General features: G+C 38.5%; 2 protein-coding genes across 2 annotated transcripts; both read left to right on the forward strand.

Annotated features, from left to right (window-relative positions):
• Positions 1-464: 464 nt before the first annotated feature.
• LOC109815914 (uncharacterized) lies at positions 465-1367 on the forward strand. Its single transcript, XM_020380730.2, has one exon. The coding sequence runs from the start codon at positions 465-467 to the stop codon at positions 1365-1367; it is 903 nt and encodes a 300-aa protein (XP_020236319.1).
• A 3252-nt stretch (positions 1368-4619) lies between these two features.
• Positions 4620-5006, forward strand: LOC145957428 (uncharacterized). The gene has a single exon (XM_083073690.1). The coding sequence runs from the start codon at positions 4620-4622 to the stop codon at positions 5004-5006; it is 387 nt and encodes a 128-aa protein (XP_082929816.1).
• The last annotated feature ends 22578 nt before the right edge of the window (positions 5007-27584 follow it).

Consider the following 27584-nt stretch of genomic DNA (forward strand, 5'->3'; position numbering starts at 1 on the left):
CCCGGCCGCCTGGTGGCGTGACGACGATGACCTTGGATCAACAACGAAGGCAAGGGAAGACGCCTTTCACTCCAGACATTGCTGGAGCCCGGCTGCCCGACAATTGGAAAAACTTGGCCTTAAAAAAGTATGACGAAACCACCGACCCAGAGGAACACCTTGATGGATTCGTTACTCAGGTCAGTTTGTACATTGATGACGATGCTATCATGTGTAAAGTCTTCCCTACCTCACTGAAAGGACCGACACTTAATTGGTTCACGAGACTCCCACCCGGATCGGTAGACTCATTCACAACCTTATCTTCCCGGTTCGTGATACAGTTTGCCATGAGTCGTCCTCATCAGCTCACCTCAATCGCATTGGTCAACATTCTCCAAGAGAAGAAGGAACCTCTAAGAACCTTCATGGAAAGGTTCGGAAAAATGACGTTCTCTATTTGAAACCTAGACCCGGCTGTGGCAATGCATCACCTGACCACGGCACTAAGGCCCGGTCCTTTCGTCAACAGCTTATGTAAGAAGCCACCCCGGGACTTGGACGACCTGAGGCAGAGGGCCACAAAATACATGCAAATGGAGGAATTGGTCGAGTTTCGGAGTCAAATCCGACCCGACCTTTTCCTCGGGAAGAAAGAAAGTGACAAGGAGCCCCCCAGATCCCGTCCCCGCGACGTACCTGACCGTGAGAAGAATAACAGGGGGCCAAGATACATGCAGTACACGCCACTTAACACCAGTAGGGCCAAGGTGTTGGAGCAGGCCTTAGCCACAGAAGTCATGGCTGTACCCCGAAGAGCTATGACTCCGCCCCATGCGGATAAATCAAAAGCGTGCCAGTTCCACAGAAATCGAGGACACACCACTGAGGAATGCTCTGCACTTCGAGACCGCATTGAAGACCTCGTCAAAGCTGAACACCTTCAAAGCTTCGTTCGATCTTCGAATGGAAGAAAGCACGACTACCATTCTGATAAGAGAGAATATAGAAGAGAGAACCGAGACAGAGCACCTTTGAGGGACAGATCTCATGAACGAAGCAAGTCTCAAGAAAGAAACAACCGGAAACAAGACCAAAATCAACCCAGGCGGGTAATAAACACCATTGCGGGAGGATTTGCAAAAGGAGGAAGCACGTCCTCAGCCCGTAAAAGACACTTGAGGGCAATCAAATCGGTAAACGCCGTAGGCCGGACAGCTTCGGTCCATATGCCCCCTATTACATTTACCGATCAAGATTTCCAAGGAGTCGACCCAGTGCAAGATGATCCCATGTTCATCAGTGTGGAGATCAACAACTGTATTGTGAACAAGACGCTTGTTGATCAAGGAAGTTCGGCCGATATCTTATATTGGAAGACCTTTTAACAGTTAGGTATACCCTAGCACGAGTTAACACCTTATAACGAGCCCTTGGTTAGATTTTCAGGTGAAAGAGTAGATACTCGGGGGATGATAGACCTATACACCTACTTCGGGGACGACCAGGAAAGGCGAAGGATTAGAGTGCGGTACGTGGTGGTGCATGCTAACACTTCATACAATATCCTGTTGGGTCGACCCTCCCTGAACAAGCTCCGAGCCATCATCTCCACCCCACACCTAGCCATGAAGTTCCCCTCTGAAGAAGGAACGATAATCACTCTGCACGCCGATCAAAAGACGGCCCGCGAATGTTATCTCGCCAGCTTAAAGGTGCAGCCAACTCCGAAGCCAAGACAGGAAGTCAATGCCATTGGCGATGTGTACCACCAGAATCCGATCATAGACCTGAAGCTGGATCCCCGGATAGAAGACGAGCACCGCGTTGAGCCGATTGAGAACACAATCTCGTTTCAACTTGGGAAAAATGAAGAACAGGTCACGTACTTGAGTTCCCAACTATCGCCGAATGAAGCAAGAGACATTAAGCAAATCCTTGTGCAGTACTCGGACCTATTTGCCTGGACGGTGGCCGATATGCCAGGCATCAATCCAAGTTTCCACTGCCATCAGCTCTCCGTGTGACGAGATGCCAAGCCTATTGCCCAGAAGAAAAGAAAAATGGGAGGAGAAAGGGCTGAAGCAGTGAAAGAAGAGACGACCAAGCTACTGCAAGCAAGGTTCATCAGGGAAGTCAGATACTCCACCTGGTTGGCTAATATGGTAATGGTCAAGAAGGTGAATGGCAAGTGGCGGATGTGTACCGATTACACAAACCTGAACAAGGCATGCCTAAAAGACGCCTACCCCCTTCCACACATAGACGCATTGGTCGACGGAGTGGTAGGTCACCAAAGGCTAAGTTTCCTAGATGTTTACTCGGGGTATAATCAGATACCTATGTACCCACCGGATGAAGAGAAAATTGCATTCATCACCGATTCAGCCAACTTTTGCTACAAAGTAATGCCTTTCGGTTTGAGAAACGCGAGGGCAACCTACTAGCGACTCATGGATAAGATCTTCCGACGGCAGATAGGAAAATGCATGGAAGTGTACGTGGATGACATGGTGATTAAATCGGCTTCCACCAGTGATCACCTAAAGGATCTCGGAACAATTTTTGACAAAGTGAGACGACATCACATGCGATTAAATCCAGCGAAGTGCACCTTCGGAGTCGCTGGTGGAAAGTTCTTAGGTTTCATGTTGTCAAAGAGAGGCATAGAGGCTAACCCCGACAAGTGTCAGGCCATTGTCAATATGAGAAGCCCACGAAACGTAAAGGAAGTACAACGATTGGCCGGGCGCATAGCTTCATTAGCTCGTTTTCTGCCCTGCATGGTAGAGAAGTCAAGACCCATAATGTCCTTATTGAAGATGGCCAGTAAGTTCCAATGGACTGAGGAATGCGAGTCTTCGTTTCAAAACTTCAAGACAATGCTTACCGCCTCGCCGTTGCTTGCTAAACTAGATCCCCAGTTAGAGATGATCATCTATATTTCAGTATCAAACAAAGCTATTAGCACGGCTCTAGTGCAAGAACAAACGAAACAAATGCCGGTATACTTCATCAGCCGAGTCTTGTAAGAAGCCGAGACCTGGTATCAACATCCTGAGAAGACGGTTCTTGCCCTCGTACACACGGCCCGTCGTCTTCGGCACTACATCCAGAGCCATAAGGTCGTCGTCAAGACAGATAGCCCGATTGTCAAGGTGTTGCGGAAGCCCGAATTGGCCGGCGGGCTTGTCACCTGGTCCATAGAACTGTCACAATTTGATATTCGTTTCGAACCAATAGGGCCCATCAAGACAAAGCATGGCGGACTTCATAAATGAATTCACTCCGGAAGTACTTCCCGAAACGCAAGTCTAGACCCTGTATGTAGACGGGTCATTAAACCAACAAGGCAGTGGAGCCGGTGTCATACTGGAAGGTCCGGGCAAAGTGTTGGTCGAACAGTCACTACGATTCGGCTTCAAAGCCTCCAACAACCAAGCCGAGTACGAGGCTCTTCTTGCAAGTTTAAGGATGGTAAATGACTTGGGCGTTACCAAAATCAAATGTTGGAGCGACTCACAAGTGGTAATAGGCCAGGTCAACGACACCTTCCAAATCAAAGAGCCAACGTTACTTTTATACTTCCATGCTTTCCAGAAGCTGAAGAATAACTTCAAAGAAGTCCACGTTGAACACACACCCCAGGAACTTAATATGAGAGCTGACCAATTGGCCAGGTTGGCAAGCAGTAAAAAGACTAGCCACTTGCGTAGTGTCATACAGCAAGAATTGCAAACACCTAGTGTTGGGAAACCGAATGCTTGCAAGTCCAACAGGGAGATGACAATTGGATGACCAACATAACACGCCACCTCTCAACCGGGGAATTACCCAGCAACCCCCTCAAAGCAAGGAAGTTAAGGGTCATTGCCGCCCGATACACACTGATTGCAGGAGAGCTGTACAAGCGGGGCGTTTCTTCGCCTTTGTTGAAGTGTCTTGCACCCAAGCAAGCACATTATGTCCTCCATGAAATCCACGAAGGCATATGCGGAACGCACTCAGGAGGACGGACCTTGGCCGCCAAAGTCATCCGAGCAGGGTACTACTGGCCCACCCTCACGAGTGACTGCGTAAAATTCACACAACAATGCAAGCCGTGTCAGCAACACAGCCCGTTAACAAACCTACCGGCCGAAGAGCTACATTTCATCACGACCCCTTGGCCCTTCTTGGTATGGGATATGGATATCCTAGGACCATTCCCACCAGCAAAAGGGCTAGTCAAGTTCCTCATAGTGGCAGTCGACCATTTTACCAAGTGGATCGAAGCAGAAGCAGTTGCCACTATTTCAGCTAGTAACGTCCAAAAATTCTTTTGGAAGAACGTCACCACCCGTTTCGGTGTACCATACACCCTCATCATAGATAACAGCCTACAATTCACGGATTGCCGCTTCAATGAATTCCTCGAAGGACTTCAGATCAAACACCGGGTGACTTTGGTGGAGCACCCCCAATCCAAAGGGCAAGCAGAGGTTGCCAACAAAGTCATTCTAAGGGAATTAAAAAGACGCCTCGGACAAGCTAAGGGACTATGGCCTGATCACTTATACGAGATCTTGTGGGCCTATAGATGCACTCCATAGACCTCGACCAAAGAAACACCCTTCCGGCTAGCATACGGAACCAATGCCATGATCTCGGTGGAGATAGGGGAACCCTCTCTCAGACGACAACAATTCACTGAAGAAGCCAATGGAGAAGCACTCAACGTAGAACTTGACTTGATTGAGGAAACGCGCGATCGAGCATTCATCAACATGGAAGCATGTAGAGCACGCGTTTCCCGAAAGCACAGGACCAAAATCAAGCCACGAGAATTCCATCTAGGCGACCTCGTTTGGAGGGTAGTAAGAGAAGCAAGAAGAGACAGGACTCAAGGGAAACTAGCCCCCGATTGGGATGGACCGTTCCGAATACGACACAATCTGAATAATGAAGTTTACAAGCTTGAGGAGCTTAATGGGAAGATCATTCCGCGAACATGGAACGTGACACACTTGAAGCATTATTTTAGCTAGCAATCCTCATGTAATTGTTTCGTGCACTCTTTTCCTTTTCCAGGTTTTCTCCTCTTAAAAAAGTGTGAAAAGAGGTTTTCTTGAGAAAAGGTTTTTAACGAGGCATCATGTTAATGAAACAAGCCCTTTACGAGAATCTTATACTTTTCTGTCTAATCTTAAGTCAAAAACTCATTCCCTCCCGCCTACTACTCGGCCAAGGTTGAAAAACTCACTCCTTCCCGAGTACCTACTACTCGGGCAATGTTGAAAAACTCACTCCCTCCCGAGTTCCTACTACTCGGCCAAAGTTGAAACACTCATTCCCTCCCGAGTACCTACTACTCAGCCAAGGATGGACAAAGACTCCCTCCCGAGTTCCTACTACTTGGCCAAGGTTGAAAAACTCATTCCTTCCCGAGTACCTACTACTCGGTCAAGGATGGACAAAGACTTCCTCCTGAGTACCTACTACTCGGCCAAGGATGCATACTTGAAATTCCTCCCAAGCACCTACGCTCGGCCAAGGACGAACAACCGATAACCTACTAAGTGGACACCCAATGGGTCACATACGATAACCTTTCTTCCTATGTGTCAATACGAATCCGAGCCGACTTGGTTATTTAAGATTAATTGATAAAAGATTCGAGCAAGACCAAGTGCGTAGGAGCATAACAAGAAACAAAATAGAGTCCAAATATATAACAAAAAAGAAATACTTCATTAAAACGGCACTAATGGTCGAGGGTACAATAATGAGAAGGCTCCAAAGGCCCAAGAAATCAAAAGTGGCCGACAGTCAAACCACAAGCAAAAGAATCAAAAGCGGAAACAAAAAGCACCCTATATCTATACATCATCGTCAAAATAGATGTACAACCAAAAAGCAAAAAAGCTGAAACCCATCAATCGGCATGGGTGGTCTGCTCAGTCTCCTCATCTTCGTTCACAGTAGCCCCAGGATCCTCAGGGGCGGCCGAGCGAGGAGGAGCCACTTCGTTCGGCTCAACATCATTGGGGGCATCTGCAAAGTCCATGTATGCCCCCCGAAAGAAATCTTTCCTTAGATTGAAGGAGAAGTCGGGAGGAAAGGTGTCGAAGTGGTGGGCTTGCACGCCGAACAGCGTGCCAAAAGCCGTCCTCGTGCTCCTTGATTATCTTATTTTCACAATCGGTCTTCAAACGAGCCAAAGCAGCCTCGGCATCGACCTTGGCCTGCACCTCCCTTGATGTCATCTCCTCCACCTCCCGGACCCTCATCTGTTCGGCGTCCTCAGCCGCAAGAGCTCGGCCCTCCATCTCGCTCAATGACTCCTTAAGCCGAGCCACCTCCACCTCCAAAGCCAACTTCTCGGCCACGTCACCTCATGCGCCTCGACCGATTACTGAAATGCAACCTTTGTTTCCTCCAAATTCTTCTGAAGGTTGTGGACGTCGGCCATCGGCTCCAAAGCCAACTTCCTCAGTATGGCAGTGGCCCTCACTTGCAACTCGCACGCCATGGGCCATTGCGCCGAAGGGGCGGCAGAATCCAACATCTGATGGCCCTGCTCAGAGAGTAAGTCGGAAGACATCAATCGGGCTGGCCTAATCTCCTCGGATAGAAAGTCCTTAGCAACGATGGCCGAAGGGATGGCAAGGTCCGTTGAAGGCCCTTTCGCCCGATGATGTTTAGGCCGAGTAGTCTCTGCACCGGCTGCATCGACTTTCCTCTTTCCCTTGTCCCTTTTCTTTTTGTTGCCCGGATCAGGAAGGACAATATCCCGAGGAGTTGGACGAGGAGCATCCGTAGTGTTTGGCGTCGGATCAATGGCCACACTGTGGTGGTCTTCAACCGAGGTCCCCGCCGGGGCTCGGTTCCTCATAGCTTGCTGATATGACAACCCGAAGCCTTGTTGCTCCATCCAACCTGCAAAAATCAAACAGTCACACATCAACTTAACAAGAACGATCGATGAGAAAAATTTAAACATACCATCTAAATCAAAACGAGGCCGAGGAGACTTGGGCAGCAGCACCAGAAACCGAGCCAGGATACACCGAGGTAATCCTTTCAAGTATGTCAAGGTCGACACCTCGGCCTCGGTCATCATTTCCTCCAGAAAATAATCATATTTTCGAGGCTGTTGGGTCCAGTAAAAGGGAAACAAAGGTTTCTGCTCGGCGTCGTAGAAAAAACTTCGGCCGACAACAGGGTCTATGATTACCTTCACAAACCCCGACTTAAAACCCTTAAAAGACGAAGTGAAGGGCTTCAACAATGGACGATCGACATGCCTAATTAGGGAAAGCCACTTAACGGTCTTATTGGACAGACGAGTACAGAAAAAATGCAAGAAAAGACCTACACTCGGCTCTATATAATGATATTTACAAAGGACGCGGAACGCTTGCATGTAAGCCCATGCGTTCAGATGTAACTGCGTCGGCGCAACGTTCAACACACGGAGCACTCCCATCTGGAAATCGTCCAAAGGGAGTGACAAGCCGAGCTCTCGAAAGAAACACTTGTACATATAGAAGAAATCTCCCTCACCTTCCTGCTTCGCAAGAAACACCAGGTCGATCCCCCCTGGGCCTTTGGCCCGGCACCGACGCAACATAATCGAGTAAGGATCCCAACCCTCCCATCGGCCCAACGTACAAACACTCAGGAGCCGTATCACGGCAGTCCTCTCATAAAAACACGAGAAGTACGCCGCCACCTCGCCATCAACCCACTCATACCCCAGGATCTCACACAGGGGGTATTTCTGCCTATAATCCTGGGGACTCATCTCAGCATCTGGAATATCCGAGCCAGACGAAGAACTACCCGATTCCTCCCTACTAGCAGGACCCAACCAAGGAGAACCCCCAAAGACCTCGGTTTCGGCATTATAAGCCAACATCTCGGCCTCAGCATCGCGTGCCGAGACCCTTGCACCGGACGAAGACCCAAATGACAATGTGACACCTTCAGTGGCCATTATCGCAACAAAATTTGACCGAAACCTAGAAAAACCCACCTTCAAGAGTATTCGGCTTGCAGCAGAGAGGGCGTCGGGGCAGTGTTTACTATGGAGGAGGGGTGGGAAAGGGTGTCACCTTACCACCATATATATAGGCAAGCTAAGGCACCCCAAGAGCCTCTAATAAATGCCCCCGAATGTGAAAAGAAATAACCCCAGGGCGCGAAACCCAAAGGCGGCCAAAGCATGCAACGGTCACAATCAAGAGGCCAAAGGACACAATTCCCGAAACGCACGTGACACAACACCACCCCCCAAAAGCAAAACCCTAAAACTCCTCAAACCCCTTCGTCTTTCATCCTAGGGCTTGGGGGGGCAGTGTACTAGTAAGCACCCCCTCTGTCGGATCTTAAGCCGAGAGAAACACCTAAACCAACGAAATCCCCACTCAGATCACCTCTTCGGCCTTGAACTTGGCCAGATACCCCTTTTCGGCCTTAAGGATAGCCGAATACCTTTCTTGACAGAAAAGAGGGGAACGAAGCACCCCAAAACCGGGCAAAAGAGCATCAAGAGGAAATGCTCGAACCACCTCTTGGCTTACACCATGACCGAATACCCATTCGGCCTTAAGCTTGGCCGAACCCCCCTTCGGCCGTAAGCTTGGCCGAACCCTCCGTTGGAACTTATTCGACTTCAAGCTTAGTTGAACCCCCTCGGCCTTAAACTTGGCCGAACACCCCCTCGGTCATAAGCACGACCGAATACCTCTTCGGCTTACAGCTTGACCGAAGACTCGAAGAAGGTCAACTGATGGGAAACATATGGCAAGATTAAGATATCCATTACACAATAATCATTACATCTAATTAAGAGAGATCAAGGTTAACCAAGGTATTACCCATCTCCCAAGACAGAAGGCCCACCAGGCCCAAATACGTCACTATAAATACACAGGTGATGGGATATAAATGAGGTACGCTTTATCCAATATAAAAGTATTTATTGCTCTATACCGAACACTTACTTGATCGTCGGAGTGCAAGTATCCTCCCCCCCCCCCATTGTAGACAGAGCTCGATCGACACCGAAGACTTGAAAGATCGCTAGGAAGGAACAATAGGAGGAGTGTTTCTATACAGGAACAGGTGTCAAATAGCAAAAAAAAAAAAAAAAAAGAGAGAGAAAAGACTATGTCAAGTAGTGGTATTGCTTTTAAATAAGATTTAAAATGGCATGATTCATTTTTAAAATATTCTTTTAGGCCCTTTAATCTTTAAATTTGAGTTATTATTATTATCTATTTAAAATAGAAATTATTTTTATATTTTAGGATACAACCTTAAATGTTTATTTTAACTTATTTAAGACATGAAATATGTTCTATTATATTTACTTGCATGGAAACTATAGAATCTAGTTATTTTAGGCAACAAGAAAGTCCACAAACATGGTGAAAAAAAAAAAAAAACACGTGAAAAGTGAGTCCCACGCACAACTAAAAGGCAAAAACTTGATATTGATTTTTTCAATTTTTCATTTTGCTTCATACTCACTTTTCATGTTAGTTTTATTATGTTTATGTCCATTTTTTATTCAAACATTAGTTGTTATTTTAGTGTTTTCATGTAAGAAAAGTTAATGGAACATCTTTTTTTGTCTTTAATCAATCAAAAAAGTATTTAAAGATGTGTCCGAAAAAAAAATGATCACTATTTTAAAAATAATATTAACTCAAAAATTGAAATTAAAAGATAAAGAATCAAACATATATTTTAACCTATTAATAAGTCTCACTGGTAGTTATGTAATTTGGAATATATACAATATTTTAATAAGACTACAAACTTGGATGACTTTTCTTATACCAAGAACTTTTATTTATTTACCTGTATCATAATCTAAAAACAAAATAATTTCTTAAAATAAATAATATTTTAATTTTAAAAAGCATCATAATTAAAAATAATAATTATATTTATATCTAAACAATATTTTAGAAATTTAAAATTAAAATTTGACTGGCACAATGTTGTCAATGTTGCAAATAAGGAGAAAATGCAGACAGCTACTATGATAAATATTTCCATCTCCCATGATAAATATTAGGAAGCTACTATATATGATAAATATTAGAAAATGCACACAATCTTTGACATTTTTATAGCTCCAGTTCCAGAAGCTGCTTAGAATCTTACGTTAGTTTATTGTGCGAAATACGTAACTTGTAGGCACTGTTTAGGATTTATCGGTTTGACGAGTGTGACATTGACCAGGACTCGGTCTTAGGTCAAATATTTTTCCTAAACCGATTCTGTTTATTATATATTGAAATTACTTGTGAGTAAATTCCTACGGTGCATTTCAAAAATTGTGACTGATTAATTTTTTCTAATATATCGCTATCTTAAAATTGTGACTGGTTAATTATATAATCTGCTTACAATCCAACCAAATACTTAAAATCACTAAACTGAAAAATTAAAAAAATACAAACTAAACACAGTACTTGCTTATAGATTTAGATCGTAGAAAACAAGCGTCGAAGATTCAAATGAGATAACAAGATTACAACATGAATCAAGTAAACTACCCAGCCAAGTAGCATAACAATCGCCTAAAATTGTACAACCAAAATTCACTTAGTGCATGTTTGGATTGAATTTTGAAACTTGATTTTACACTCTCTCTCTACGTTGAAGATGAATTTAACGTGAAAGAAAAAAATTTTGCTTCAACTAAACGTAAAAATTCACGTTTGCGTTGAAACCCAAACATGCACTTAAAATATTAAGAAAAAGTAAAATCATAAGAACATGATTTTTCATCACAGCATTTTCAGCTTGTTATAATGGTAATGGAAGTATTATTTTCAGATTACTATAATCACAATTAGTTCCGACTCGACCATTTTTCCTATAGAAATCAAATAAACAAATACTATCGGATTAAAAGTATAATCCAATAGTCAGAATAATTTGGATTGAAGCTACTTTAGAATTGGCAGCTAACGAGGCTTAGCATATATCTCCTTAAACAAAAAGAGTGTCCAAATAACTGTTGTTCACTGGATATTTATCTCTACTCTGTGAACTACAAATTTACCTCTAACGACCACTGTACTTTCTAACCCTTCACTCAATAATAAAATTTTATATTGATTGTATAATTTAATTAATTAGGGACAATACTTTAATTAGATGATATTTTTGTTTCTAGGTGTCAAATTTATTCAATACTTAATCTCGTGCATTATTGCATAGATTGGTTGATGACAGTATGAAAATATCGCCAAGCATATTTAGTGCAGGAAATCAATTCAACCAAAGAAATAATAAAAGGGATTTGCAAAATTATATATATATATATATATATATATATATATATTAATTAATAAAAAAAATACACATTATTCAAGAACAGATAATGAACATATGTTAGTTAATAATTAATAACATGAACAAATGTGTGTTATTTTTTTAATATATATTTAAAGTTAAAATAATATATTATATGTTTAAATATATTTTCATCTCTAAAATATAAAGTCACTAATTTTAATTAGTTCCTAATGATCATTTTAAAGTGAATAAATAACAAATATTTTAATGATCTTGTAAAGAAAAAATAGACACAAAAAAGGAGAATTGAATAGTATTAATAAAAAATTTAACAATTTTCGAAACAATAAATGAGTAGTATCAAAAAATCTTACGGATGTAGACGAAGAGTTAAGAACAAAGAACACATAATATTTTTTATATAGGTTCGTTTTAACCATCAAGATTACGTTCAATTTTTGATCAACTTAATCAAATTTCACTGTCTTTTACAAAAATACAAGTATTATTTAAGAAGTCACTTCTGGTTCAACCTAAGTATTATTTAACTTGTCTCTTCAAGCAACTATTCAAGTATTCTTTGAACAATGAAACCTCTCCAAACTTCAAAAATCAAGTATTCTTTTACAATAAAGTCTCTCAAGACTTTAACAAACAAGTAATTTTTACAATCAAGCCATTTTAGGCTTCAAATTAAACATAACACAAAGTTAAAGTTATGAAACCACTTGTTGTTTTATCTTATGATCAAGACGTGATACAACCAAATTAAGTACAAAACTTTTTACAGAAAGAATGAATCAAAAAGGTTTCAATGATTGTTCCCTCTTCTTTCTAAACCTTCAAGCTTTTTTATACAGTTGTTTCATAAAGATGACTATTGCAAACCCTTAAGCATCCCTCACAAGCTTACTTCATCTATCTTTGCCTTTCTTCCTTGTGAGAAGAGGTAATTGTTGGTTCATTAATTATGAACATTAAATGTGTTTCACTAAATTGTCACTTTTTATCTGATCAAGGAGACTACTTATCATCTGTATGATACCAAATAGAAGGAACTGTTGTATGTGTTAGTCAATAATGACTTTTTCTAAGATTTTGCATGTTTTGAGGGATTTGTTTGTCCTTTCTCTGACACAAAGAATGTTTAGTTCCTTTTTGAAGTACGAGTACAAAAGAAATTCTTATTCCTTTTGATCTATTAAGGAATATCATAGACAAATATGATTTGGTTATCAAACATTATAATTATTTTTATTAAATACATTTGTCTAACAGATGAAGTAGTTTGTCTAAGAGACTACACGTCATCATAACCAATCGTCTATATTGATTCACCTTATATTATGATTTGAAAAACTTTTTCTCAGAAAAAGAAAATCAAAGTTTGTCATCATTAAAATTGATATCCTAAGAGATCTAAAATCGTCTTTTGATCTAACAATCTCTCTTATTTTGATAATGAGAAACACATTTTTAAAAAGAAAAAAAATTACGCACAACATATCTAGTCAATTTTAATTATGAGACGAATAAACAATGTTCAAGATATTTCTTATCATCACAATTATAAATATTCAAAGCAAGTGTTCTTGACAAGTTTAGACAAATTATATGTTCAAACAATCAAAGTACATATCAGATCATATAATGCATAAATAATAAGGCATATAAAGATATTTAGAGTAAAAAATATGAACTTATAATAAATTCCCTTGAGATGAAGCAATAAAGTTTGATGTTTTGAAAACAAATGAATTTAAATTTAAAAAACTAAAATATCTCTTTTACTCTCCCTTTTGACACCAGCAAAAATTGAGATCAAGGCAAAAAGTCTAAGCAAAGTAACACTAGTCTAGTGAGCAATCGTCATCAGAGCTAACTTCAACGTGAAGTTTGTTAAGAAACTTCTAATATTTGCGATTAGAGTGTTGTTGTTGATGAATTGACTGTCGAAGAGTAGAGAATAGGATATTAACCGTTGACTTCAATTTTGAGACAACTTCTGATGCTTCATAATATTTGCAGAAGAAGGTGGCAACACTTGTGCTTCTTGATTAGGCAGAAGGGTAACATTAGTAAAGGCATGGGCAATATATCTATGCATGAAAAAAATATTTACAAGTAAATAAAAAATAAAATGAAAAAAAATGGAGATGGATAAATAGAATGGTAGCATGGTTGATAGAAAGCGTTGCAAGTCTTAAAAAGTCTTGAAGAGCATTAATGAGGAAAAGACAAAATAATCGTGAAAAGCCAAAAAGAAAGATCCTAGATATCACAGAAAAGAGATTGAAAAGGATTGCTCTACACCATCCCCAACTACTCTGCACTGACACTCTCTACTACACTCTAAAGTAAAAGGGAAGGAAATGATGATAAGTAGTTACCCAAATCAAATAAGAGGTACACACATCTTGATAAGCATTTAATGCTCACATTAAATGCATCAATAGTACTCTCTAAGATCAGCCAAGAAGACAGGCAAAACAACACATAAAGGATATGAATGTTTAAATTTGAACATTGCTACAATGGTCATCTTCTCTGAAACAACTATATAAGGATCAAGCCTTCGAACTATAGAGAGAATTTTTTTGCAGTGTTCCATATTTAAAGGGAAAGAATGCCTCGCTAGATATGTCAAAGACATGAGGTATCTTTGTTACATCAAGACTCATCAATTTGGAGCATCTAGCATCAACAAAGATTACACAATCATCTCCATGGGTCATAGTGTTCTACAATCTCCCATCCCTTAGTACTTCATTCGTTTGCATTTTTACTACTTCACTGCGAAAAGAGCGAGTTTTTGAGATACATTATTCAACCCCCTTCTAGTGTGTATCTTTTTCTCCAACATAATGGTTATCTATGTTTTTTATATCTTGTTGTACGTGTTTGGCTAGCTGGTTTACGTTCCTACACCATGAGCTAGAGTGAAATGTTTCTCACTCCCTTTTCTTTTATGTTGTTACTCTTGTATTTTTTGTAGAAGCTCATTAATATGTTGTTGATGATGTTGGTGATAAGGTCCAATCCTCAAAAGTCACCATGGTAATCTATTACCACAAATGGTAATCAATTAAAATAGTGAGAGCTACAAAATTTCAATTCCAATACTAAGTTTTAGTAATCTGTTACCTGAAATGGTAATTTATTACCTCACTTAACATTGAATTCTTTTGAATGATTCAAGTTTTATTTAATGTTAAAACACTTTGTAATTTATTACCAAAACTTGATAATATATTACATTATGTTTTCACATAAAATGAGAAACATTGAGATATGTTTACTAAAAAATAAGATAAGTTTTGAAAACAAACAACATAACAAGCATAAGATGCATTATTTTTTTAGAGTTGATCTAGTTTTTACTCCTTCAACTTTGTCTCCTAGGATGAGATCTTGGGAATGATGGTTAATGAACTTCCAATCTTTTTGAGGTTTGATTGCTTCATCTGAATGGATCGTCTGATCTATCGTCTAAGCTTCAGTTTTAGGCTCTTTCATCTGTTCGCTAATTTGTAAATCTACAAATTCATCTTCCAAATCTAATAGTTTTCTATCAGCCTTCAAAGCGTCATTAAATCTTACATTTATGGATTCTTCCACCACATCAATTCTAGAGTTATAAACTCTATATATATGCTTTTGAGGTTTCTGAATTTCCAAGGAAAATACCCTTATCTACCTTAGGATCAAACTTCCCCAATTGATCTTTAGTATTCAGTATATAACACTCACATCCAAATGGATGGATGTATGATTGTTGGGTCTTCTTCCTTTCCATAGTTCATAAGGAGTTTTATTTAGAAAAGGTATAAATAACACTCTATTTTGAATATAGGTAGTTGTGTTCACTACCTCTACCCAAAAATGCTTTGGTAAATCATTTTCACAAAGGAGTGTTTTGGCCATTTCTTGCATGGTCTTATTCTTTCTTTCAATTACCCCATTTTGTTGGGGTGTTCTCGATGAAGAGAAGTTATGAGAGATGTCTTGTTTTTTGTAAAAAAATTTGAAATCAGAGTTTTGAAATTCAATTCCATGATCACTTATAATGGGAGATATGCAAAAACCTTTTTAATTATGAACACATTTGCATAATATCTCAAAGACCTAATAAGACTCATGTTTATGACTAAGAAAGTATACCCATGTGAATCTAAAATAATAATCAACAATGAAAAAATCATATTTTTAACCCCCCAAACTAAGTGTTTTGGTTGGACTAAACAAATCCATATGTAACAACTCAAGTGGTCTAGAGGTTGATGGAAAAGCATGGGCCAAAGGCCCAACCACTAGAGCTATGGCCAGGAGATTACTTGAAGACTTGTCTGCTTCAGAGCTTAGTGGGCCCAATGAGCTTGGTGGGCCTAGGGTGCTTCTCACTTGGGCTTTAATATATTGACACCATGTTTATATTGTAATTACTTAGCATAGGAAGTTACTTTGATTTTGGTCTTGTATTTTGACCATAGATTAGGGTTTATGTACCTTGGGCTTATTCTTGGGCTTCATGGGCTTTAGGCTTTTGATACCCAATATTGGGCTCATTCTTCTTCTTGTATTTTTTCCTATTCATTGTATTTTCTTGACCATTGTATTTAGGTCATTATATTAGGGTTTAAGGAGGATTTGTAGTTTAATTGGATTAGGTTAAACTAGGTTTAATTTAGGATGCATTTAAGTTACATTTTGAGTCACATGTTTGACGCCACCTTGGTTGAACATGTGTGACTCAAAATTAACCCTAAATGCATACAAAATCAAAGCCAAATGCACCTAGCTCTAAGTGTGACCGGTCACCACATGTGACTTAAGTTTTGAATTCAAATTTTTGAAATTTGAATTCAAAACTTGGCGCCACATGTGAGGCTTTCACATTGGCGCCAAGTGCCTTATTTCCGGATCCTTTAAATGCCTCCTTCACACATTATAAACTTTACTTTGACATTTATGAAATTTGAGAGCCTTAGTTGCTGAGTTTCTTCATCAAAGTCACCGTGAGAGAGAGAGCTTCACCTTAGGAACCCTACTAGGTTTCCTCCTCTTTGAAGTGGGCTTTCCCTTGAACCTTAAGCTTGGATGCTTCCATCCAAGGCTTAAGCCTCCTTCCATCCGAGAACATCATCCATTCAAGAGTCTTTTCATTCGGTGCAATCTCCTTTGAAGAAGATCCGAGCTAGGAGAAGATAAGAAGAAGAACTTCATTCTCTCCTCCTTACCTTCTCCATCATTTTTGGTATCAAGAGCAAGGTCTTCAAGGAGATAAGTGTTCTTCATTTTTTTGTGTCTGTGTGTCTTGTGTTCTTTGTGTTCTAATTGTCTTGTTTGAGTCTCTTTTTGGATCTACTTGTTTTGAAGCAAATTTTGTTCCATAGATCCATTGCTTGGTTGTATTTGAATTCTTCCACAATCAACATGTTTTAGGACCTATTTGCTTGTGTTTTTTTTTCTTTTATTTGATTCTCTCCATTCCTTGCATGTGTCCGTGATTGGACCTCATTCATTGCATTAGATTTTGGTTTTTAATCTTTGTTTTGTCTTAGAGTTTGTGTTTAGTCCTTATATGTTACAAATTCCTTGAATAGCATGTTTAACCTAGTTTTGTTTTGATTTGTTTGTCTACATATTTTGGTCTCTGATTGCTTATCTTTTGCCTACCTATATGTGATTTTTATTTTACCTTATTGAGTTCATAATTTGCTATTAGTTCTAGCAAATTTCTTTAGAGTTAGGTTTCCATTGTGTACTTAAGTTTTCAAATCATTTTCTATTGAAAATTCTTATAAAAAAATTGTGTTACTTAAAATTTCAAGTGTTTAATCCTACTTCTAGTGCACTATCTCTTTTGGATTCAAATTTTAAAAAGTATAGAGGCTGGAAAACAGAGGAAAATACAGAGTCTATTGTTTCAAAATAGTTATTAAAAAAAAGAGAAAAGTGAACAAAAGAATCCATTACAAAAACCTAAAAAATAGTGCACTAGTTTCATCATTTTTCACTTGAAATTTGACAAACTTGTAGTCTCGGTTACTATATCTTGGAATTGTGAAAAATTTGAAAACAAAAGGCAAATACCTTCTCTGGAATCTTAATTTGAATTCAGAAAAAGAAAGAATAAAAAATATATATATAAAACATTTTAAAAGGAAAAAGCCGAGAAGAGTAGAAACTAGAAAATTCACTTGATTCCTTATTCTTCTTTAGACTACTACTTTGTGTATACTTGTTCAAATTCCTTCAAAAAAAATTTGTGTTGTTAATCTACTCTAGTACTTATCTAGGAACCTTTCTAACTGAGTGCTAGCCTTCTTTGGAGTCTTATTTTTCAGTTTTATTTGTTGGACATCTTTGAGTCTTGTCATATACACTTTATCCTCAATTTTTGGTATAAGCTTCTTAAATTGTGCTTTTGTTGCTTGTCTTGTTTTCTTTCATTAAACTTTCTGTGCTGGAAGTGGCCTCAAATCCTTGCTTAAGGATCAAGCATTGACTCAACAAAGAGTAGGAAAAGTTTTGGACATTAAGACTACAAAATTTGACCTAATTTAGTGACCAAACTTTTCCTAAAACACCTTCACAAGAGTGACCATTCCTTTCACCTTGTGAGCAGCCTACATTAACCATTTTTGTTGTGTTCATTGTGCAGGTCCAGGAGCAACTTAATTCAAGGGTTAGTGGCGGATTGAAACACTTGAACAAGTGTTAGAAACATTGGACAACAAATCCGTCACTAATTTGGACACAAAAGCTGCCATTAATTGCTTTCTAGTTTAGTTTAAATTTTGCCAATTCTCTTGTATTTTTAAATCAATTTGTAAAGCTTGGAGGGAGTATTAAGAAGCTGGTCAGGTATATCTAATCCCTTGGTAGCCTACTCACGTGTAGTACTAGTGAAAGTGGCTTGGAAATTTCATATGTTTCAAGCTTCCACTTAGGGCAAACCGACTAGTTTCTTTACTTGCTTCCTTTAAGTTGTGTGATCTTATTTGTGCTTTACTTTACTACCTTAATTCGTCTAGACTTGTGTAGCCTTATTTGTTCACGCTTAGTTTAGCTTCAAAGACAAATTGTGAAAAGCATACAAAAATATTTGTGAAAAAGTTTTGGGGAATTGAAAATACCACAAAGGAGTTTAGTGATTTCCACTTGAAAAGGCTTGGTTATTAAGTGGCTCTTAGTAGCTCACCTCCCTTGATAGTGCAACTTGTACACTTAGACTTCCAAGTGCTATTTTTGTTCCTAGAAAATACCAAAAATATTTTATCTCTTTTGCATAGCATATAAACTTCTTATTGCCTAATGATGAGTCATATTTCTCATAGTGATAGTGATGTTGAATCTCCTAAAAGTTTTAATCAAATTGTTAAGGAGGTTGAAGAACTAAAACTATGGAGACAACAAGAAGTACTTCAAAAAGAAAGAGAAAAGATTGAAAGAGAAGTATAACTTGTTGCTCTTGAGGAAGAGATCAACAAAATTAAGCAACAAAAAGAAAAACTTTTTAAAAAAATTGAGAAAAGAAAAAGTCAAAAAAGTTCTTCAAAGAGTTCAACCAAGAGTTCCAATGACTCTCTAAGCCAAGAAAATGAGGGTAGTAGGAATATTGATGCTTATTACCAACCCAAGCCTAGAAGAGTCATTAGGGAACCCAAAGTGAGGGAATCAAGGGTTGATCTCCCTTACTTTCATGGTAAAGAGGATGTTGATGCCTACTTGGATTGGGAGATGAAAGTGGAGCAAATCTTCACTTGTCACCAAGTAGGTGAAGAAAGAAAAATTTCCCTAGCCACCCTAGCTTTCCAAGGACAAGCTATGTATTGGTGGACATCCTTGGAGAGAGAGAGAAGACTTCACAATGACCCTCCTATTACTTATTGGAATGAATTGAAGAGTGTTATGAGAAGAAGGCACATACCTTCTTATTATAGTAGGGAGCTTATGGATAAGCTCCAAAGACTCCAACAAAAGAACATGAGTGTGGAGGAGTATAGACAGAAAATGGAGTTGTATCTCATGAGGGCTGGGATAAAGGAAGAAGAAAGATTGACCATTGCTAGATTTCTAAGTGGTCTTAATTTTGATATAAGAGATAGGGTTGAGTTTCTCCCTTATAGGGACCTTGATGATTTGGTCCAGCTTTGTATAAGGGTGGAACAACAAAATTTGAGAAAAAATTCTTTCAAAGGAAAAACTCAAACTAGCTCATATATCAAGAAGGATTACAAGAGGGAGGGTCAATATGATTCCTCTAAAAAATTTAGCAAGGGTCTAGAAAAAGAAAAGGAAAATGAAAAAGATAAAAATAAAAATGTTGTCACTTCTAGTAGTAAGACTAGTGACATCAAATGCTTTAAATGTCTTGGAAGAGGCCACATAGCTTCTCAATGCCCAACTAAAAAGGTGATGATTTTGAGAGGGCAAGACATTTATAGTAGTGTTGTTGAATCTAGTTCTACCACTTCAAGTGATAGTGAAACAAGTCAGGAAGACCATCCAATTGAAAGAGCATATCCTTATGATGGTCAACTTTTAATGATTAGAAGGCTTCTAGGAAGCCAACCTCATGAGTCTCACCTTTCGCAAAGAGAGAATATTTTTCACACAAGGTGCAAAATTTCTTATAAAGCTTGTTCTCTCATTGTAGATAGTGGGTCTTGTTGCAATTGTTGTAGCACAAGGTTGGTGGAGAAGCTTGAACTTACTCCAATTCCCCATCCGAAACCATATCAACTTCATTAGCTTAATGAAGATGGGGATATCATTGTAGATAAACAAGTGAAAGTCAAGTTCTCTATTGGTAACTATGAAGATCAAGTGGTTTGTGACATAGTTCCAATGGAAGCTTGCCATGTTTTGTTGGGAAGGCCATGGCAATTTGATAAGAAAACCATGCATAATGGCCTTACTAATGAAATTACTTTCACCCATAAAGAAAAGAAGTTTGTACTTCATCCTTTGTCTCCTTCACAAGTGATAGAGGATCAAGTACAAATGAAAATGAAAAGAAGCATAAATCTTCAAAGAAGAAGAAGAAAGAGAAACCTCTTCCAATAGAAGGAATTCAACAAGAAACTTTAAAACAAACTCTATTTGTTGAAAAGCCTTCTTACATTCTTCTTTGTAGAGGTATGCTTAATTGTCATAATTTAAGTATTGAACCTAGTTCTTTACCTCTTGAAGTTTCTCAATTGCTAAAAGAATTTGATGATATATTCCCTAGTGATGGTCCTAAGGGCCTTCCTCCTTTTAGGGGTATAGAACATCAAATTGATTTTGTGCCTAGGGCTAGTCTACCCAATAGACCAGCCTATAGGACAAATCCCCAAGAAACTAAGGAGATAGAGAACCAAGTTCAAGAATTATTGAATAAGGGGTGGGTGCAAAAGAGTTTGAGTCCCTGTGTTGTGCCTGTATTGTTAGTGCCCAAGAAAGATGGAAAATGGAGAATGTGTAGTGATTGTAGGGCTATTAACAATATCACAATCAAGTACAGGCACCCAATCCCTAGACTTGATGATATGCTTAATGAGTTACATGGTGCTACTATTTTTTCTAAAATTGATCTTAAAAGTGGTTATCATCAAATAAGAATCAAAGAGGGTGATGAGTGGAAAACTGCTTTTAAGACCAAATTTGGATTGTATGAGTGGCTTGTTATGCCTTTTGGTTTAACTAATGCACCAAGTACATTCATGAGGCTTATGAATCATGTCTTGAGAGAGTGTATAGGTGAATTTTTTGTTGTTTATTTTGATGATATTTTAATCTATAGTAGGTCTCAAGATGATCACATAGGACATCTTAGAGAAGTTTTGATGCTCCTTAGGCAAAACCACTTGTTTGCAAATATTGAAAAATGTACTTTTTGTGTGGATCATGTGGTTTTCCTAGGGTTCATTGTGAGTAAAGAATGGGTTCGTGTGGACCCCGAGAAAATCAAAGTCATTCAAGAGTGGCCCAAACCAAAGAATGTTAGTGAAGTTAGGAGTTTTCATGGACTTGCAAGTTTTTATAGAAGATTTGTTCCTAACTTCTCTAGCATTGCTTCACCATTGAATGAGCTTGTTAAAAAAGATGTGTTATTTGAATGGACTTCAAAGCATGACCAAGCATTTCAACTTCTTAAAGACCAACTTACAAATGCACCCATACTAGCTTTGCCAAATTTTGAAAAGACTTTTGAGCTAGAATGTGATGCATATGGAGTTGGCATAGGGACTGTGTTATTGCAAGGAGGACACCCCATTGCATATTTTAGTGAAAAATTAAAAGGTGCCTCCCTCAATTACCCCACCTATGACAAGGAGTTATATGCCTTGGTTAGGGCTTTACAAACTTGGGAACACTACTTAGTGTCCAAAGAGTTTGTCATCCATAGTGACCATGAGTCACTTAAATATTTAAGAGGTCAAGGTAAGTTAAATAAAAGGCATGCCAAATGGCTAGAATTCCTTGAAAAATTTCCATATATTATTAAATTCAAGAAGGGAAAATCAAATGTTGTGGCTGATGCATTATCTAGAAGGCATGCCTTGCTTATGTCTCTAGGTACTCAAATTCTTGGATTTGATAATATTAGGGAATTGTATGAGAAAGATCTTGACTTTGGTGTTAATTATAAAAAATGCCAACAAAAAGCTTTTGATGGTTTCTATATGGTTGAGGGGTATTTGTACAAAGAAGGAAGGTTATGTATACCCCAAGGATCCATTAGGAAACTATTAATTAAAGAGAGTCATGAAGGTGGGCTTATGGGCACTTTGGTGTTGATAAAACCCTTAGTTTGCTAAAAGAAAAATTTTATTGGCCTCATATGCGAAAGGATGTCCAAAGGCATTGTTTTAGATGTTTGGCTTGTTTACAAGCCAAGTCTAAAGTGATGCCTCATGGTACATACACACCTTTGCCTGTTGCTTCTTCCCCTTGGGTAGATATTAGCATGGACTTTGTGCTAGGTTTACCTATAACCCAAAGGGGAATGGATTCTATCTTTGTGGTTGTGGACCATTTTAGTAAAATGGCTCATTTCATTCCATGCCACAAAGTAGATGATGCAAGCAACATTGCAAAACTCTTCTTTAGAGATGTGGTTAAACTCCATGGACTTCCTAGGACAATAGTTTCAGATAGAGATATAAATTTCCTAAGCCATTTTTGGCGTGTCTTATGGTCAAGACTAGGAACTAAACTCCTCTTTTCAACTACTTGTCATCCTCAAACAGATGGCCAAACTGAGGTAGTGAATAGATCTCTGTCTACTATGCTTAGGGCAGTCCTAAAGGGCAATCACAAATCTTGGGATGAGTATTTGCCTCATTGAATTTGCCTATAATAGGGTAGTCCACAAAACTACCAATATTTCTCCTTTTGAACCTGTGTATGGGTTTAATCCTTTAACTCCTTTAGACTTTATACCACTTCCTAATGTTGAACATTTCATTCATAAGGAAGGGACTTCAAGAGCTGAGTTTGTTAAGAAAATTCATGAAAGGATTAAAACTCATATTCAACTCCAAAATGAGAAGTATGCTCAACAAGGAAATAAAGGCAAAAGACCTATGATCTTCGAGGAAGGTGATTGGGTTTGGCTTCATTTAAGAAAAGAACGTTTTCCAAAACAAAGGAAGTCCAAACTTAGTCCTAGAGGAGATGGTCCCTTTCAGGTCTTACAGCGTATCAATGATAACGCTTATAGACTTGATTTACCCTTTGATTATGGAGTAAGCCCTACTTTTAATGTTAGTGATTTAAAACCATTTGTAGGTGCTAGTGATGATGAGGAAGAGTCTACAGATTCGAGGACGAATCCTTTCCAAGAGGGAGGGAATGATGGAAAAGCATGGGCCAAAGGCCCAACCATTAGAGCTATGGCCAGGAGATTACTTGAAGACTTGTCTGCTTCAGAGCTTAGTGGGCCCAATGGGCTTGGTGGGCCTAGGGTGCTTCTCACTTGGGATTTAATAGATTGACACCATGTTTATATTGTAATTACTTAGCATAGGAAGTTACTTTGATTTTGGTCTTGTATTTTGACCATAGATTAGGGTTTATGTACCTTGGGCTTATTCTTGGGCTTCATGGGCTTTAGGCTTTTGATACCCAATATTGGGCTCATTCTTCTTCTTGTATTTTTTCCTATTCATTGTATTTTCTTGACCATTGTATTTAGGTCATTAGATTAGGGTTTAAGGAGTATTTGTAGTTTAATTGGATTAGGTTAAACTAGGTTTAATTTAGGATGCATTTAAGTTACATTTTGAGTCACATGTTTGACGCCACCTTGGCTGAACATGTGTGACTCAAAATTAACCCTAAATGCATACTAAATCAAAGCCAAATGCACCTAGCTCTAAGTGTGATCGGTCACCACATGTGAGTTAAGTTTTGAATTCAAATTTTTGAAATTTGAATTCAAAACTTGGCGCCACATGTGAGGCTTTCACATTGGCGCCAAGTGCCTTGTTTCCGGATCCTTTAAATTCCTCCTTCACACATTGTAAACTTTACTTTGACATTTATGAAATTTGAGAGCCTTAGTTGCCGAGTTTCTTCATCAAAGTCACCGTGAGAGAGAGAGCTTCACCTTAGGAACCCTACTAGGTTTCCTCCTCTTTGAAGTGGGCTTTCCCTTGAACCTTAAGCTTGGATGCTTCTATCCAAGGCTTAAGCCTCCTTCCATCCGAGAACATCATCCATTCAAGAGTCTTTTCATTCGGTGCCATCTCCTTTGAAGAAGATCCAAGCTAGGAGAAGATAAGAAGAAGAACTCCATTCTCTCCTCCTTACCTTCTCCATGAGAGGTGGAAACTTCTCTTTTTGCTTTAAAAGATGATTTCGTCTATTTCCCCTTCTGACATGCTTCACAAAGAAGATGAGTTTTCCAAGAGATGTTAGGCAACCCTCTTACCAATCCTTTTTTGGATATTTTTGAAATATGTTTCATATTGACATGCCCAAGATTTTTGTGCCAAATAAATTTTTCGTCTCCTCTGAAAACTAGATATGTTACATTTTATTTGCCCAAACTTGTCATATTAATCTCATAGAGGTTGTTCTTTCTTTGAGAAATAAAGAGTACAGATCCATTATTTTGTCTGACTATTCATGAATCTTTATTAAAGGATACAATATATTCACCATCACATAATTGACCTATGTTAATCATATTATATTTTAATCCTTCTACATAAAGAACATTAGATACAATTGGTATTGAGCTTTTACCTATCTTACCTATACCTCTAATCTTTCCTTTTTCACTTTCGAAGGAGACAGATCCTTCATGTGGTTGGGGTTTAGGAACATAGACCTTTCTCTTGTCATGTGTCGGGAGCATCCACTATCTAGGTACCAGTGTGAATCCTTTGGCTTTCCCACCAAGGATATCTGAAACATAAACTATTTGAGATTTTGGTACCCATATCCTCTTGGGTCTTTTCTTATTAGTTCTATTTCCCTTAGCCTTTCTCTTGCCTGAATTTTTATATTCATGTCCATTGGCTCTGTGAGAGGAGACTTTGGGTTTGGTCTGAGGAGTCTTGAGACTTAAGTCAAAACCAAGATCGGTTTTGTCAGATGGAATATCCTTCTATGTTTTAACAAAAGATTTATTTTGGTGGATCCATCTACAAACTTGGTTAAGTCCTTCTTGAGTTGTAAATTTTTATTTTCTAAGATTTTTACATCAAGAGGAACAAAACTTGTGATCTTGCTTTTGAGATATGATATTTCTTTAGCATCATCTGTCATTTTTCTCTTCAGTTCAAGATTCACTTTTTCTAGCATTTTATATTTTTCTTTCAATTTCTTGTACTCAAGGGCAGTCATGTGAGAATTTTCGAAGAGAGTTTCAAAGAACATTTCATCACAATCAGAATCAGATGAGTAAGAGTCAGAGTCAAAGTCAGAGTTTACCTCCATATCAATTGCATCTGACTTAGCGTCTGCCATTAGACAGATGTTAGCCACTTCTTCATCTAAGCTATTGCTTTCATTGTCAAGACCCTCTCAATAGTGGCCATAAGACTTCTTTTTTACTTGACCACCTTTTCCTGAGTAGAGGAAAATTTGTTCTTATATGTCCAGGCTTTTTGCATTCTATAACACCCCAGTAACCCGCATGTGGATATTGTCCGCTTTGGCCGCAGCCCTCACGGTTTTGCTTCTGGCAATGGCACGCATGCCACCCCAAAACGCGTCCACACAAGGAAGGTATCCACACCCATATATATGGCATGCTTCGTTCTCCTTCCTAACCGATGTGGGACTTCACAATCCACCACCCTCAAGGGAGTCCAGCGCCCTCGCTGGCACACCGGCCCGGGTCCCGGCTCTGATACCAAATGTAACACCCCAGCAACCCACATGTGGATATTGTCCGCTTTGGCCGCAGCCCTCACGGTTTTGCTTCTGGCAATGGCACGCATGCCACCCCAAAACGCGTCCACACAAGGAAGGTATCCACACCCATATATATGGCATGCTTCGTTCTCCTTCCTAACCGATGTGGGACTTCACACATTCGAAGTAGACGATGTCCTTGGTCTCTGATTTGTTGATCTTTCTCTCTTTATCCTACTTCTTGTGAAGGTTTCTTAATCTTCCATTTTTTCAGCATGTCTTTGAACTTCTTGGATATGAGGAAGATTTCATCATCTGTTGAGTCTTCCAAGAAATCGTATGATCAGTCAGATTCAGATTCAGCTTTTAGCTAGAGCTTTTTCTCTTTCTTTTCTTTTGCTTATTTCTCGGCTCTTCAAGGCAATAGTATATTTTGCCTTAATTTGAAGGATGAAGAATGTTTGAGTGTTTATTTTTTCAAAGGATGAAGAATATTCGAGTGTTTTTTTTTTTGTAACTTTTAGTGAAGTTCTTTTATTTTCAATCATATTTTTTTATACACAAAACTCAAATTTACAATTTTATTTAAAAGAATTGAATTCAATATTACTTTAGACAAGGACTTGATGATTTGTGGTAATGATATTGAGTGAGTCTTAAGCTTCATATATAAATAATTGAACTTCTAATTATTAGATGGAGTTGGAGGAAGAAAAGGTAAAGTTCCTCCTTTAACACCGAACATTTTTCTTTTTGTTGAAAAAGTATTGTGTAGCTAGCTGTCATGTATTCCATTTTCTTAGGTAACAACATTGCAGGCTGAAAGAGTAAAGACAGTACTCACTCGAAAGTGTCAAGCAAGATGGATTCCCATAATTAATACTAATTAAGACCATAAATACAAGTTAAAAATATTTTTCAGAATTTCTTTTTTAAAATTAAATAAAGAGTATTTTTGAGTTAAATTATATTTAAACTAACTTTATATCGATATTTAATTTTCAAGTTTATTCATTATTGTATTGTATTAATAACAATTGCGAGGGAAAACTATGAACTACAAAGCTACCTAAGTAAAGCAGAAAGAAAAATGGCAAGGAAAAAGATAAAACACTAACAACAAAACATACAATGGAAGCAGAAATTTAGAAAACTGCGTTTATCTTCAACCCTTCTACATATCCTTCAATAAGCTGAATGTTACTGAATTACAAAATTCATCAGCAAGCCTCCCCTCAATTATAAATACATCTGATACTACCTTATATCTGTGCTAAAATGATAGCAAAAAAATATATATCTATTTATATCACTAAATAACCTATATATATACATCAATTATCAAATATGCCCCCAACCAAATTAAACGAACTATGCCATCCGAGAAAAAGATGGAAGAAACTTCTTCTATGCGTTCAAAGGAGTGAAATAATTGAATGAAGAGAACAAAAATCAAACACAAGCATGGCCACCACCATCACAAGTACAACCACCGTTGCCAGAGATAATATCACTATCATGTCTTGGTTTGGTGCTGAGGCAACAACACATAAGAGCCACCAACAACATGAATCCCCATGCTGAAGCCAAAGCCTGTGCCCAGCTCAAGTAATTCCCCATTATTTTTTCTTCTCATATGTCACCCTTCCCTAGCTATAGCTATCTCTCTCTCTTCCTTAGATCTTCTTATCCTTTCATCACTTAATATCGTAAATGCCATTAATGATGAGAGTTTGAGGCATGATATGGTATCTACCCTTTAGGGAAAGGGAATAATGGTATATATCAACTGGGATGATGGATGAGATGTGAGGATTGAGTGAGACATGTTGTTGCACATGGTATGAGCTTGAAAGAGTCCGAATAACATGGGCCAACCTGTACGGAGTTTAAAAGATCTCCCACCTCTCATCATCTCTTAAAGCCACAAGTTTTTTTTTTTTTTT

The sequence above is a fragment of the Cajanus cajan genome, chromosome 4 (genome assembly GCF_000230855.2).
Source record: "Cajanus cajan strain Asha chromosome 4, NIPB_CcT2T_4, whole genome shotgun sequence".
Classification (NCBI taxonomy): Eukaryota; Viridiplantae; Streptophyta; class Magnoliopsida; order Fabales; family Fabaceae; genus Cajanus; species Cajanus cajan.